General features: G+C 65.0%; 1 protein-coding gene across 1 annotated transcript; it reads left to right on the forward strand.

The window, feature by feature from the left end:
• Positions 1 to 178: 178 nt before the first annotated feature.
• Positions 179 to 5819, forward strand: LOC116462908 (cytochrome P450 2W1). Its single transcript, XM_032145738.1, has 9 exons — positions 179 to 352; positions 1354 to 1516; positions 1921 to 2070; positions 2137 to 2294; positions 3592 to 3765; positions 4075 to 4213; positions 4315 to 4499; positions 5274 to 5415; positions 5632 to 5819. Exons 1-9 carry the CDS (start codon positions 179 to 181, stop codon positions 5817 to 5819), a joined length of 1473 nt encoding a protein of 490 aa, XP_032001629.1.
• The last annotated feature ends 4881 nt before the right edge of the window (positions 5820 to 10700 follow it).

Below are 10700 nucleotides of genomic sequence, written 5' to 3' on the forward strand. Positions count from 1 at the left end.
TTCCACGCAGGCCTGCAGCTTTAAGCCGTCCGCTGGGGGCTGCCCTGCAAACTGCTCATTCCACATTCTCGGGTGGTGGGGTGGGTGGGGTGCGGGCACGCCCTCCCGGGAAGGCCTATAAGGGCTCGGGGGGGGACGGGGCCCAGGAGGGGAGCGGGGCCTCACCAGCCACGTCCTCATGGCCCTGCTGCTCTTGCTGCTCCTGGGCCTCCTGGGGCTCTGGGGGCTGCTCCGCGCCTGCACCCGAGACCCCTCCCCAGCCGCCCGCTGGCCCCCGGGCCCTCGCCCGCTGCCGCTCATCGGGAACCTACACTTGCTGCGTCTGTCACAACAGGACCGGTCCCTGATGGAGGTAGGTCAGGGAGCCTGGGCAGCTCTTGCCGCGTGGACAGCTGCCGTGTCCTGGCCCCGCTCCTGGGCAAGCCCAGCCCAGTTTCCACTGCCTGTTCCCACGTGGCCGGAGGGCCCACCCTGCCTTTGGGAAGGGAAAGCCGCCCTGTCTCACAGGGAAGCAGACACACTGAGTAAGAAGCAGCCCTAGAGGTGCCACCCAGGGTCCAGCCCCAGAGCAGGAGTCTGGAGGGCTCCCTGGAGGCGGCGGCGTCTGCTGAGAGCCCGCAGGAGGCCGGGCTTAGGGACGGCAGAGGGGAAGAGGTCTGGGCCTGTCGGCTGCCTGCTCAGCCCCCTCGGCCCTCAGTGTTCAACAGCAAACACTTCCCACTTTTGAACCTCTGTTTCCTCATCCGTGAAGTGGGAAGAGGACCCGTGCCTCCTGGGCAGGGATGCTGAGGACAGAGCGTACGGGCACACGGCACGGGGCAGCCTGACCGGCACTGTCGCTCTGTCCTCGCTCAGGCAGGCAAGGTCAGCGGGACAGGACTGACCAGTCGGGCCCGGGCCCTGCCTCTGGCTGCCCCCAACTGCGGGCTGGGGTGCTGCTGGCCGGGCTGCAGCCGAGGACGGATCAGGGTCTCTGGGGGCCAAGCCCGTCAGGCCCTCACTCTGTACAGACTCTGGCCTTTCAGAACGTGCCACCCCAGCAGACAGCCAGCCCCTAACCTTGCTGCCTGGACTCAGGGCGTGAGCCCCCCAGGAATTTTGGCTAAAAAGAAAATCCCACAACAGCCATGCCAAGCACCAGATGGCAAGAGGGCTCTGTGGGCTCCAGGCTGGACGCTGCCCCCTCCACCCTGCACCGCCGGCTTTATGGCATCTAGGCCCCCCCCCCCCCCGCCACCTGCCCCCATTTTCCCTCTGTCCCCACCCCTACCCAGCACAGGCCTGGCCTGAGGAGACCTAAGGGGGGACCTCGTGGGTGATGGCTGCCTGGGTGACCCCCGCCATCCCTGCCAGCTCTCAGAACGCTATGGGCCGGTGTTCACCGTGCACCTGGGGCGCCAGAAGACGGTGGTGCTGACGGGGTTTGAGGCGGTCAAAGAGGCGCTGGCGGGCCCCGGGCAGGAGCTGGCTGACCGGCCTCCCATCGCCATCTTCCAGCTCATCCAGCGAGGTGGAGGTCGGTGTGTGGCTGGCGCTGCAGGGGCCTGCTGGGTGTGGGGGCACCTGGATCCCAGGAGGGGTGGGGGCACCTGGATCCCAGGAGGGGTGGGGGCTCCAGCAGTGGGAGAGGCTCCCAGGGTGGCCTGGGGAAGAGCAGACAGGAGCTGGGCCTCCGGGCTGGTGCTGGGGAGGGCCAGGTGTCCACACAGCAGGTCAGGTGCTGAGAACCAGCAAGCAGGGGTCTTTTCATCCCAAGTCAAGAGGGGCCGGGGCCAGCCCAGGGAACGGGAGTGGGGATGGGGGTGAGGACCCAGCCAGTCTCACTGCCCCGAGGTCAGCCTGCTCACTTCCTGCCCACTCGCCTAGCGGGGCTGGCTGGGGTGGGAACCTGGGCTCACCGGGCACTGCATCTGCCCACAGGCATCTTCTTCTCGTCCGGGGCGCGCTGGAGGGCTGCCCGCCAGTTCACGGTGCGTGCCCTGCACAGCCTGGGCGTGGGCCGGGAGCCGATGGCTGACAAGATTCTCCAGGAGCTGAAATGCCTCTCGGGGCAGCTGGACGGCTACAGAGGTGAGCAGGGGGCCGGGGACGCCCCTCCCCGGGCCTGGACGTGCCTGAGGCCTGTCTCTCTCGCAGGCCGGCCCTTCCCGCTGGCCCTACTGGGCTGGGCTCCCTCCAACATCACCTTTGCGCTCCTCTTCGGCCGCCGGTTCGACTACCGGGACCCCGTGTTCGTGTCCCTGCTGGGTCTCATCGATGAGGTCATGGTCCTCTTGGGGTCCCCTGGCCTGCAGGTGAGGGGCTGCCTCCTGTCCTTGGGGTGTGGTGGAGCCCGGGGCGCTGGGCGTGCAGCGGGAGGACGGGGGCTCCAGCGCTGTCCCCTCTCAGCTTCTTGGCCTTCCCATCTTGCACAAGGAATCAGACTCAAGGGCCTGAATCAGGACCATCTGACGTTCACTAGTCGTGTGGTCTCAAACCAGCCTCTGTGTTCTCCAGGAAATGGGGGATCCCCATCTTCCCCCACACCCTCATCAGTAACAGATGCATCTGCTCAAGGGTGGGGGCGGGAGGCAGGAATGGCTTCCCCAGGATTGCGGGAGACTCCATGTCCGCCACCCAAGCCCTGACAGTGCAGGCACCTTCCTGCTGACGCCCTTTACAGTGCCCCAAAACCACAAAAGTTGACCCCTCTGATGTTTGGAACTCATGTCTATTTCATTTTGCTTCAAAATGTAAAGTTTCCCTCTTTTTGGTCCTCACCGTGTCTGATGTGCGTTTACCGAAGCCTGAATCTCAGGTGTGATACCTGCATCACGGCTGGACCCGGAGGCCACAGGGTCCTGGCCCTCCTGGCTTCTCAGCGGCAGGGCCGTGACGGGAGGGAGGGCAGCGGCGGGTTCACAAGCGAGAGCAGGGGGCACAGCTTCCACCCGTCCTAGCCAGGGTGAGACCACTCTGCCTGCTGGTGGAGCCAGGCGGGCCCAGAACCCACCTGGAAGATGGAGGCTGCATGGCACTGCGTGGTCCGGGGCAGCCCCAGGGCAGCAGAGCGTTCCCTGGCCTTCCCTGCTGGTGCCAGCTCCTTACCACGGAGGCGCCGCGTGGAACTCGCTACTGGTGATCGCGGACGCCCCAGGAAGGCGAGTGGCACGAGGCGTGGCGGGGCTGCCACAGGCAGTCACAGGGCACCCGCTGGTGCCAGGCTCACCCCTCAGATACAGCCTCGTGAGCTGACTCCGTGGCGGCCCCAACTCTCCGCGGCCTGAGGTCTGCTCTGTCTTCCATTCCATGACTCACAGGAGGTTCAAGGTTATTTCCACAGTGGCAGCTGTCTCCCTCCTCCCTTTCCAGGATGGAAGGAGGTCCTGCTGTGCAAACCTGCCTGGCTGTCCCCTTCCGGGGCACGGACGGGGTTTCCTGGCAGTTCCTGGTCCTCCCTTGAGGGCTAAGGGTCCCCGTTCTGTGGCCGCCTCCAGCATATCCACCTAGAGTCCCTGGGCGTGAACACAGCCACTGGGGACGATCACCGCCTGCCCAGGGTGCAGCCCTGGGGCTGCGTTCTTATCTCCGCTCCTCCTGCCTCCTGCCTAGCTGTTCAACATCTACCCGTGGCTTGGGGCCCTGCTCCAGCTGCACCGGCCGGTCCTACACAAGATCGAGGAGGTCCGTGCCATTCTGAGGACCCTCCTGGAGGCGCGGAGGCCCCACATGTGCCCAGGGGACCCTGTGCGCAGCTATGTGGATGCCCTGATCCAGCAGGGACAGGTGTGCTGGGACCCAAGACCTCCTCGAAGGCCTGTAGGGGTCCTGAGGGACACCCCAGGGGAGCACGGCTGGGGAGGGGTCCAACTGGTCCTGCACCAAGCTCCCTACCTCCTGGCTGGGGGCCCTCTCAGAGCCTCAGTCTCCTCGTCTGTGAAACGGGGCATCCATAGTGCCTGCCTCGGGGACGCTGGGGGATGGCTGAGCCCAGATCACCGGGGCATCCATGGTGGAGCCCAGGGCTGGGCTGGGTCTGTGGGGTGGGGGACAGACCCCAGATCATCCCACGAGCCCTGCCCCACACCTCTGCAGGGGGGTGACCCCGAGGGCCTGTTTGCTGAGGCCAACGCGGTGGCCTGCACCCTGGACATGGTCATGGCCGGGACGGAGACCACCTCGGCCACGCTGCAGTGGGCCGCACTTCTGATGGGCCGGCACCCAGACGTGCAGGGTGAGACCCCGGCGCCTGGCGAGACGGCTCCTTCTGCCCCCGGGGGACCCCCAGGGCCGAGGGATGGCGCTGCCACCCACGCGCCCCACCCGTTGCCCCAGGCCGGGTGCAGGAGGAGCTGGACCGCGTGCTGGGCCCTGGGCGGCCGCCCCGGCCGGAGGACCAGCAGGCTCTGCCCTACACAAGCGCTGTGCTCCACGAGGTGCAGCGGTTCATCACGCTCCTGCCGCATGTGCCCCGCTGCACCGCCGCCGACATGCAGCTGGGCAGTTTCCTGCTCCCCAAGGTGGGGCTGGGCCTCCCTTGCCCCTTCCATCTCCTTTGGGGTAGGCCTCGGCGGGTGTCCAGGGGCACTGGGACGGCTGGTGGGTGCCTGATGACCTAGGGCTCCCCAACCAGAGGCAATAAAGGGCATCCAGCCAGGAGCAGGAGGGAGGCAGCCCTCACCCCACAGCCCAGCACTTGGTCTGGCCAGCAGACCTAGTGCCTCCCTGCATGTCCTGGGGTCCCCTCTGTGTGTCCTGTGGGTATCCCTGTCCATGTGTCCTGGGGGGTACATCCGTATGTCCTGGGGGTCCCCTCTGTGTGTCCTGGGGGGTCCATCCGTATGTCCTGGGGGTCCCTCTGTGGTCCTGGGGGTCCCCTCTGTGTGTCCCGAGGGTCCCCTCTGTGTGTCCCGAGGGGTTCATCCGTGTGTCCCGGGGGGTTTCCTCTGTGTGTCCTGGGGGTCCCCTCTGTGTGTCCTGGGGGTCCCCTCTGTGTGTCCTGGGGGTCCCCTCTGTGTGTCCTGGGGGGTCCCTCCGTGTGTCCTGGGGGGTCCCTCCGTGGTCCTGGGGGTCCCCTCTGTGTGTCCTGGGTGTCCTCTTTATCCTTGGGGCCCCTGGCTGTGTGCTCGGGGGTCATGTGGCTTCCCTGGGCTCGGGTGCCTCACCTGCAAGGTGGGCTAACACCAGGGGTGTTGGGTGTGGCAGGAGCTACATCCTGGAATGAAACTTCCCGACCCAGGCCCCATCCCATCTTCCCCGGGGCCCCTCTCTCTGTGCCCTGGCTGCCCCCGCAGGGCACGCCCGTGATTCCCTTGCTGACCTCGGTGCTCCTGGATGAGACACAGTGGCAGACCCCAGGCCAGTTCAACCCGGGCCATTTCCTGGACACGGACGGGCACTTTGTGAAGCGGGAGGCCTTCCTGCCTTTCTCTGCAGGTCAGCAGCCCTCAGGGCTGGGGTGGGGCGGCACCTCCAGGGCTCCAGGGTTGGGACAGCCCCAGCTCTGCCCGCTGCCTCTGCACCCACCTCCTGATCTCAGGTTCTGAAGGCGGCTGTGGTGGCTGCTCCTCTGCTCCCCTGGGGAGGTCCCCACCCCTCCCCTCCAGGAGCAGGCCTGGTGCAGCCCACTCTGTGCCTGGACATCCCCTGTAGGCCGCCGAGTCTGCGTTGGGGAGCGCCTGGCCAGGACCGAGCTCTTCCTGCTGTTTGCCGGCCTCCTGCAGAGGTACCACCTGCTGCCCCCACCTGGCACCAGCCCGGCCTCCCTGGACACCACGCCCGCCCGGGCTTTCACCATGAGGCCGCGGGCCCAGGCCCTGTGTGCGGTGCCCAGGCCCTAGGGACTCCCCCAGTCCCCAGGTCCTCCCGACCTCTCCCCTCCCACCCCACAGCTCTGACTGCTCTGGGAGGGCTCTGAGGACTCCCACCCCCACCCCCACAGGGTCAGCAACTGCTTCCGGTTACACCCAGGCCTACCCCTGCCCGACCCTGAGGGACCCCCACCCCTCCGGTGCTGTCTGCAGCTCAGACCCTGCCAGCCCCTAGGAGCGCCTCCAGGGCCCTGCCCACTCTCCCACCCCGAAGCTGCACTCCCACCCACCTAGCTCCCCCCAGGGCCCCCCAGCACCTGCAGCTGGGGCTGCAGGGAGACAACGGGTGGCTGCATCCAGCCAGAGACAGGCACAGGTGGGTGTCCTCAGCGTGTGAGCCCTGCACTCGCCAGGTCCTGGGACTCCTGCAGACCCCACTCCATTCCCGCTCCTGGAACACTTCCTGCAGCTGCGCCTGGAGGCAGTCGGCCTGCAGTGCCAGACCCTGAGCCAAACCACCAGGGCTGCCCTTGGTCCTCCATGCGTATGACAGGCAGGGAGGCAAGGCCCACATTCTCCTTCAGAGACAGGCACTGGAGCCAGCGGCTCCCGGGTCTGCCCCATTTCCTGGGCACCTGAGCAGACCTATTCCACTCCGGGCTCAGTTTTCCCCTCTGTGAAGTGGGTGATGGTGACCCTGGGACCAGCAGGCTTTGCCAGGAAGGCGTGGGGTGCCGAGGAGTCCCAGACTGAGTGCTGTCCATCAAGGATCCAGCCGGGACCAAGAGCATCCCAGGAAGGATGGAGGCCACCGTGGAAGGAGGCACTGCAGGGGCAGCCCCTGACCCCAGGAGGGTCTCTGTGTGCTGAGCTCTCCCAGGCTGGGGCCACAGGAGGGACGTGGCGGGACAGAGACGCCCCAGGCAGGTCCTTCAGCACCTGAGCTCGGGGGGCCCACCTGGTACCTCCACACGCCTGCCCTGGGGGAAGCCACAGAGCCAGCCCCTTTAGTGGCAGCCAGGCGGGTCTCAGGACGCCCCCCACTCGGAAGGCAAGATCCACCCAGCGCTGGGGCCCCAATCCTGGCCTCTATGGGACTCTCGCGTATCTGAAATTCAGACTGAATGGGGCCTGTCTGGCAAACCCTGGTAGAACCAGCCTATGTTCAGGCTGTTGGCCCCGGAGCTGGGGGTGGACCCCGGGATGTCCCAACAGGCTGTGCCCAGGGGAGGGGTGTGGTCACCGTTTGGCTGGCAGGTGGCTCTGGGCCGGCCTTGGGACACCCGGCCTGTGGGGAGCCCTGGGCTTGGCTGCGCAGACATAGAGGGTGTCGACACAGACCTCCCTGTCAGGACCAAGGGTCTCGCAGGGGAAGCATGGGGCTTCCTGGAGGGGGGGTGGGCGCCTCAGCCCCTGAAGACAAGCAGCACTGCAGTGGCAAAAACAGAAACGTTGACCGGGCACAGTCACTCACGCCTGTAATCCCAGCACTTTGGGAGGCCGAGGCAGGCGAATCACGAGGTCAGGAGTTCGAGACCAGCCTGACCAACATGGTGAAACCCTATCTCTACTAAAAATACAAAAAAATTAGCCGGGCATGGTGGCACGTGCCTGTAATCCCAGCTACTCAGGAGGCTGAGACAGGAGAATCGCTTGAACTGGGAGGCAGAGGTTGCAGTGAGCCGAGTTCGCGCCGTTGCACTCCAGCCTGGGTGACGGAGCGAGATTCCGTCTCAAACAAACAAACAAAAGGAAATGTCAAGCCGCACAGTGGCGCGTGTGCTGGTGGCGGCGTGGTCGGCAGTGTGATGGGACACCTGGTGTCTGAGACGGCCCTGGCCCCCATCCCAGCACTGACCATGCATGTGAGCAGCAGGCGGCCCCTCACCGAGAAGAGAGGATAAGCCGTGGCACGTTGCCACTTGTGCCACGTGAAGCGGCGCCCCAGGCCAGGACGCGGTGGCCGGGACACATGGGTGCACGGCAGGCCTCACACTCCCGGGTGGGGCCGCATGGGCAGGGCTGCTGCTACGGAGGCTGCTGGACCCGCTGCAAGGACGAGAAGGGGAAGGAGGGAAGGGGGCTTGGCTGCATCCACTCACGTATTTCTGAGGAAGAGCAGGGACCGAGTGCTGGCTTCACTATTCTCCTCTCAGACATTTGAAATATGACACTGAAAACTTGAAGGGCAGAGAGAACGGGGTCCCGGCGCCAGGTGGGGCCACGCGACACCCCGCCCAGTGTGACTGGTGAGCCCCTCTGGGGCGCTGGAGGGTGAGGAACATTCCAGGGCAGGGGCTGTGGAAAGTCCCTCCCAGCTGTTGTCGGGGCTCCTGGGTGGGGTGGAGGACTCAGGCCCCGCCCTCCCAGTCCCGCAGGGGACCCTCGGGTCCCCCCCTTACACCCCCAGGGGACCCCGAGGCCCACGTGGGGAGGAAACGCTGACCCTGTCCCGCCCCGCTTCATGGAGGCCCAGCCGACGTGAGGGATGCCAAGTACAGGGTGATGAGTGACGGCTGAGCTTCCCCTCAAAGCACTAAGACAATAAACAACCCCAGCCCCAACCCCGACCGCTCGCCCAACTCACGAGACCTCTCACCCCATCTCACCCAGGAAGAAACAACCCAGCGAGATGACAGGGCTTCTCCATGGGGTACAGCCAGGGCCCCCCAAGTTAGGCAGTCCAAATGCCTCATCCTCAAGTGTGAACAAGCCTAGCTTAGCGAAAACAGAGTGAGCAGGTGTCAAATCTCCTTCAACTCATGCCCATGGGCGTGGGCAGGGGTGTGGGGCGGGTGGGAGGGAAGGGGGGGCTGAGGGAGACCCAAACCCCAGAGGTGCCACCTTCTCGACCGGGCAGACCTGGGTGCCCCTATTTCTCACAGCTGCACTCAGGCTGCTGGCCAGGTGCACAGGCACGTCCCATGGGGCTTGCTGGGAAATGCCAGGGCTTGGCACCGATGGGACAGGTCACTGTCTACGCCTCATTTCCAAGTGTTTCTTTGTTGCTATTTTAAAAAACTGTGATAAAATACACGTACAGAAAATTCACCGTCAGCTATGTTTAAGTGCACAGTTCAGGGGCACAGGCACATTCACGGCGCTGCGCAGCCACCACTGTCACCTCCAAAGTCTCCTCATCTTCCCAGGCTGAAGCTCCGCTTGGGTTAAACACCCACTCCGAGTCCCTCCCCAGTCCTTCTCCTTCCTGGTCTGTGGGTGTGAGGGCCCTGGGGACCTCGAGTGAGTGGGGAGTGGTGGATTTGTCCTGATTTATCCACGCACCTACCAATGGGTCCTTTTCAAGGGTCCCAGAGAACTCTGGCAGCGGGCAGCCCGCGAGCCCAGCTTCCTCACGCGTGGATTTCGGGAGATGCCTCTGTGGACATCTACCCCATGGTGCCCAGATGTCATGGGAGAAGCAGACACCCCGAACCCCATAGTTCACGACGTGGCTGAGCTGCTCCCCGGACGTCTGTCCTCAGCAGCGGGGGGACGCCGACCCTGGCCCCTGTACCCCCCGCCTCTAGGTCTCCAGGGAAGGACCCTCCTGGGGTGGGCGGGCTGCTCTTGGCCCCAGATCTGCTTCTGGGTCTGAGGCTGGCCCTCAGCCATGCCGCACGTGCCTCCCATCACCCTCCTAAGTCAAAGCAAAACAAAACCACACAGCCCCCGAGCCATCTGCAAACCTCCCACAGCAAGCTCGGAGGGTGAGGCCCCCCCGCCACAGCAAGCTTGGAAGGTGAGGCCCCCCCATAGCAAACTCCGAGGGTAAGGCCCCCCCCACAGCAAGCTCGGAGGGTGAGGCCCCCCCACAGCAAGCTCCGAGGGTAAGGCCATCTGAGTGCCGGGCTGGCCGGGCTTAGGAGACCAGGCTTTACCCACGGATATGCCGTTTAATAGAACCCAAGCAACCCAAGGGAGCTGCCAGGCCACCCCTCACCCACACCCGCAGGGCACACACATGCAGGGCCTGGGGGCCGCGTCCAGTGCGGCGGAGGTCCTGGTTCAGATGTCCTGAAGCTCCTCCCTTGGAGTGGGCAGCCCCCATCAGGAAACTTCTGGAACCCAGAGGCTGGAAGCCCACCTCACTCTGGGACCTGGGCCCTCCCTGTGATCACTGGGGCTCCCTCAGAGCGGGGGTCTTCTTCCCACCTTGGATGGTGAGGGGGAAGGAGGTAAGACGGTGGGAGGGCTGGGTGGGCTCACCGGGCTTCAGAGGGCGGCGGGACTTGGACAGCTCAGACCAGCACCCAGCTGTCTCTCTGGGCAGGTCTCATGACTGCCCTGAGGCAGGCCCATCACTGGTCAAATTCCCCGCCCCTCTTGCCTGGACCCAGTCCCTTGTGAAATCTTTTTTTTTTTTTTTTGAGACGGAGTCTCGCTCTGTCACCCAGGCTGGAGTGCAGTGGCGCAATCTCGGCTCACTGCAAGCTCCGCCTCCCGGGTTCATGCCATTCTCCTGCCTCAGCCTCTCCGAGTAGCTGGGACTACAGGCACCCGCCACCACGCCCGGCTAATTTTTTTTGTATTTTTAGTAGAGACGGGGTTTCACTGTGGTCTCGATCTCCTGACCTCGTGATCCGCCCGCCTCGGCCTCCCAAAGTGCTGGGATTACAAGCGTGAGCCACCGCGCCCGGCCCCCTTGTGAAATCTAAGCAAAGTCCTAGGGTGTCTGAGGTCAGAGTGCATCGGGTAGCTGCTGCTGCATAACAAGCGGGGGAGGGGGATGGCCCATGGCTCTGGACTGCTGGGCCACAGGGGTGATGAAGTGAGGCTTGGAGGAGTCTGTAGGATCCTAACTTTGATGACTATTCAGGGTTTGAGGCTGCGCTCAGCTTTATCACCTGTGAAACCCACGCAGCCAGCAGGGGTACGAGTGGTTCTGAGGTCCCAGTGGGCGGGGGGTGG

The sequence above is a fragment of the Hylobates moloch genome, unplaced genomic scaffold, assembly GCF_009828535.3.
Source record: "Hylobates moloch isolate HMO894 unplaced genomic scaffold, HMol_V3 SCAFFOLD_24, whole genome shotgun sequence".
In the NCBI taxonomy this organism is placed as follows: Eukaryota; Metazoa; Chordata; class Mammalia; order Primates; family Hylobatidae; genus Hylobates; species Hylobates moloch.

What these genes read in the sequence shown, in the direction of transcription:
- LOC116462908 (XM_032145738.1), top strand. Translation starts at nt 179, where the DNA reads ATGGCCCTGCTGCTCTTGCTGCTCCTGGGCCTCCTGGGGCTCTGGGGG. An exon ending in GCAGCTGGACGGCTACAGAG is followed by an intron (nt 2,071 to 2,136) that starts GTGAGCAGGGGG and finishes TCTCTCTCGCAG; the next exon opens with GCCGGCCCTTCCCGCTGGCC. An exon ending in CTTCCTGCCTTTCTCTGCAG is followed by an intron (nt 5,416 to 5,631) that starts GTCAGCAGCCCT and finishes CATCCCCTGTAG; the next exon opens with GCCGCCGAGTCTGCGTTGGG.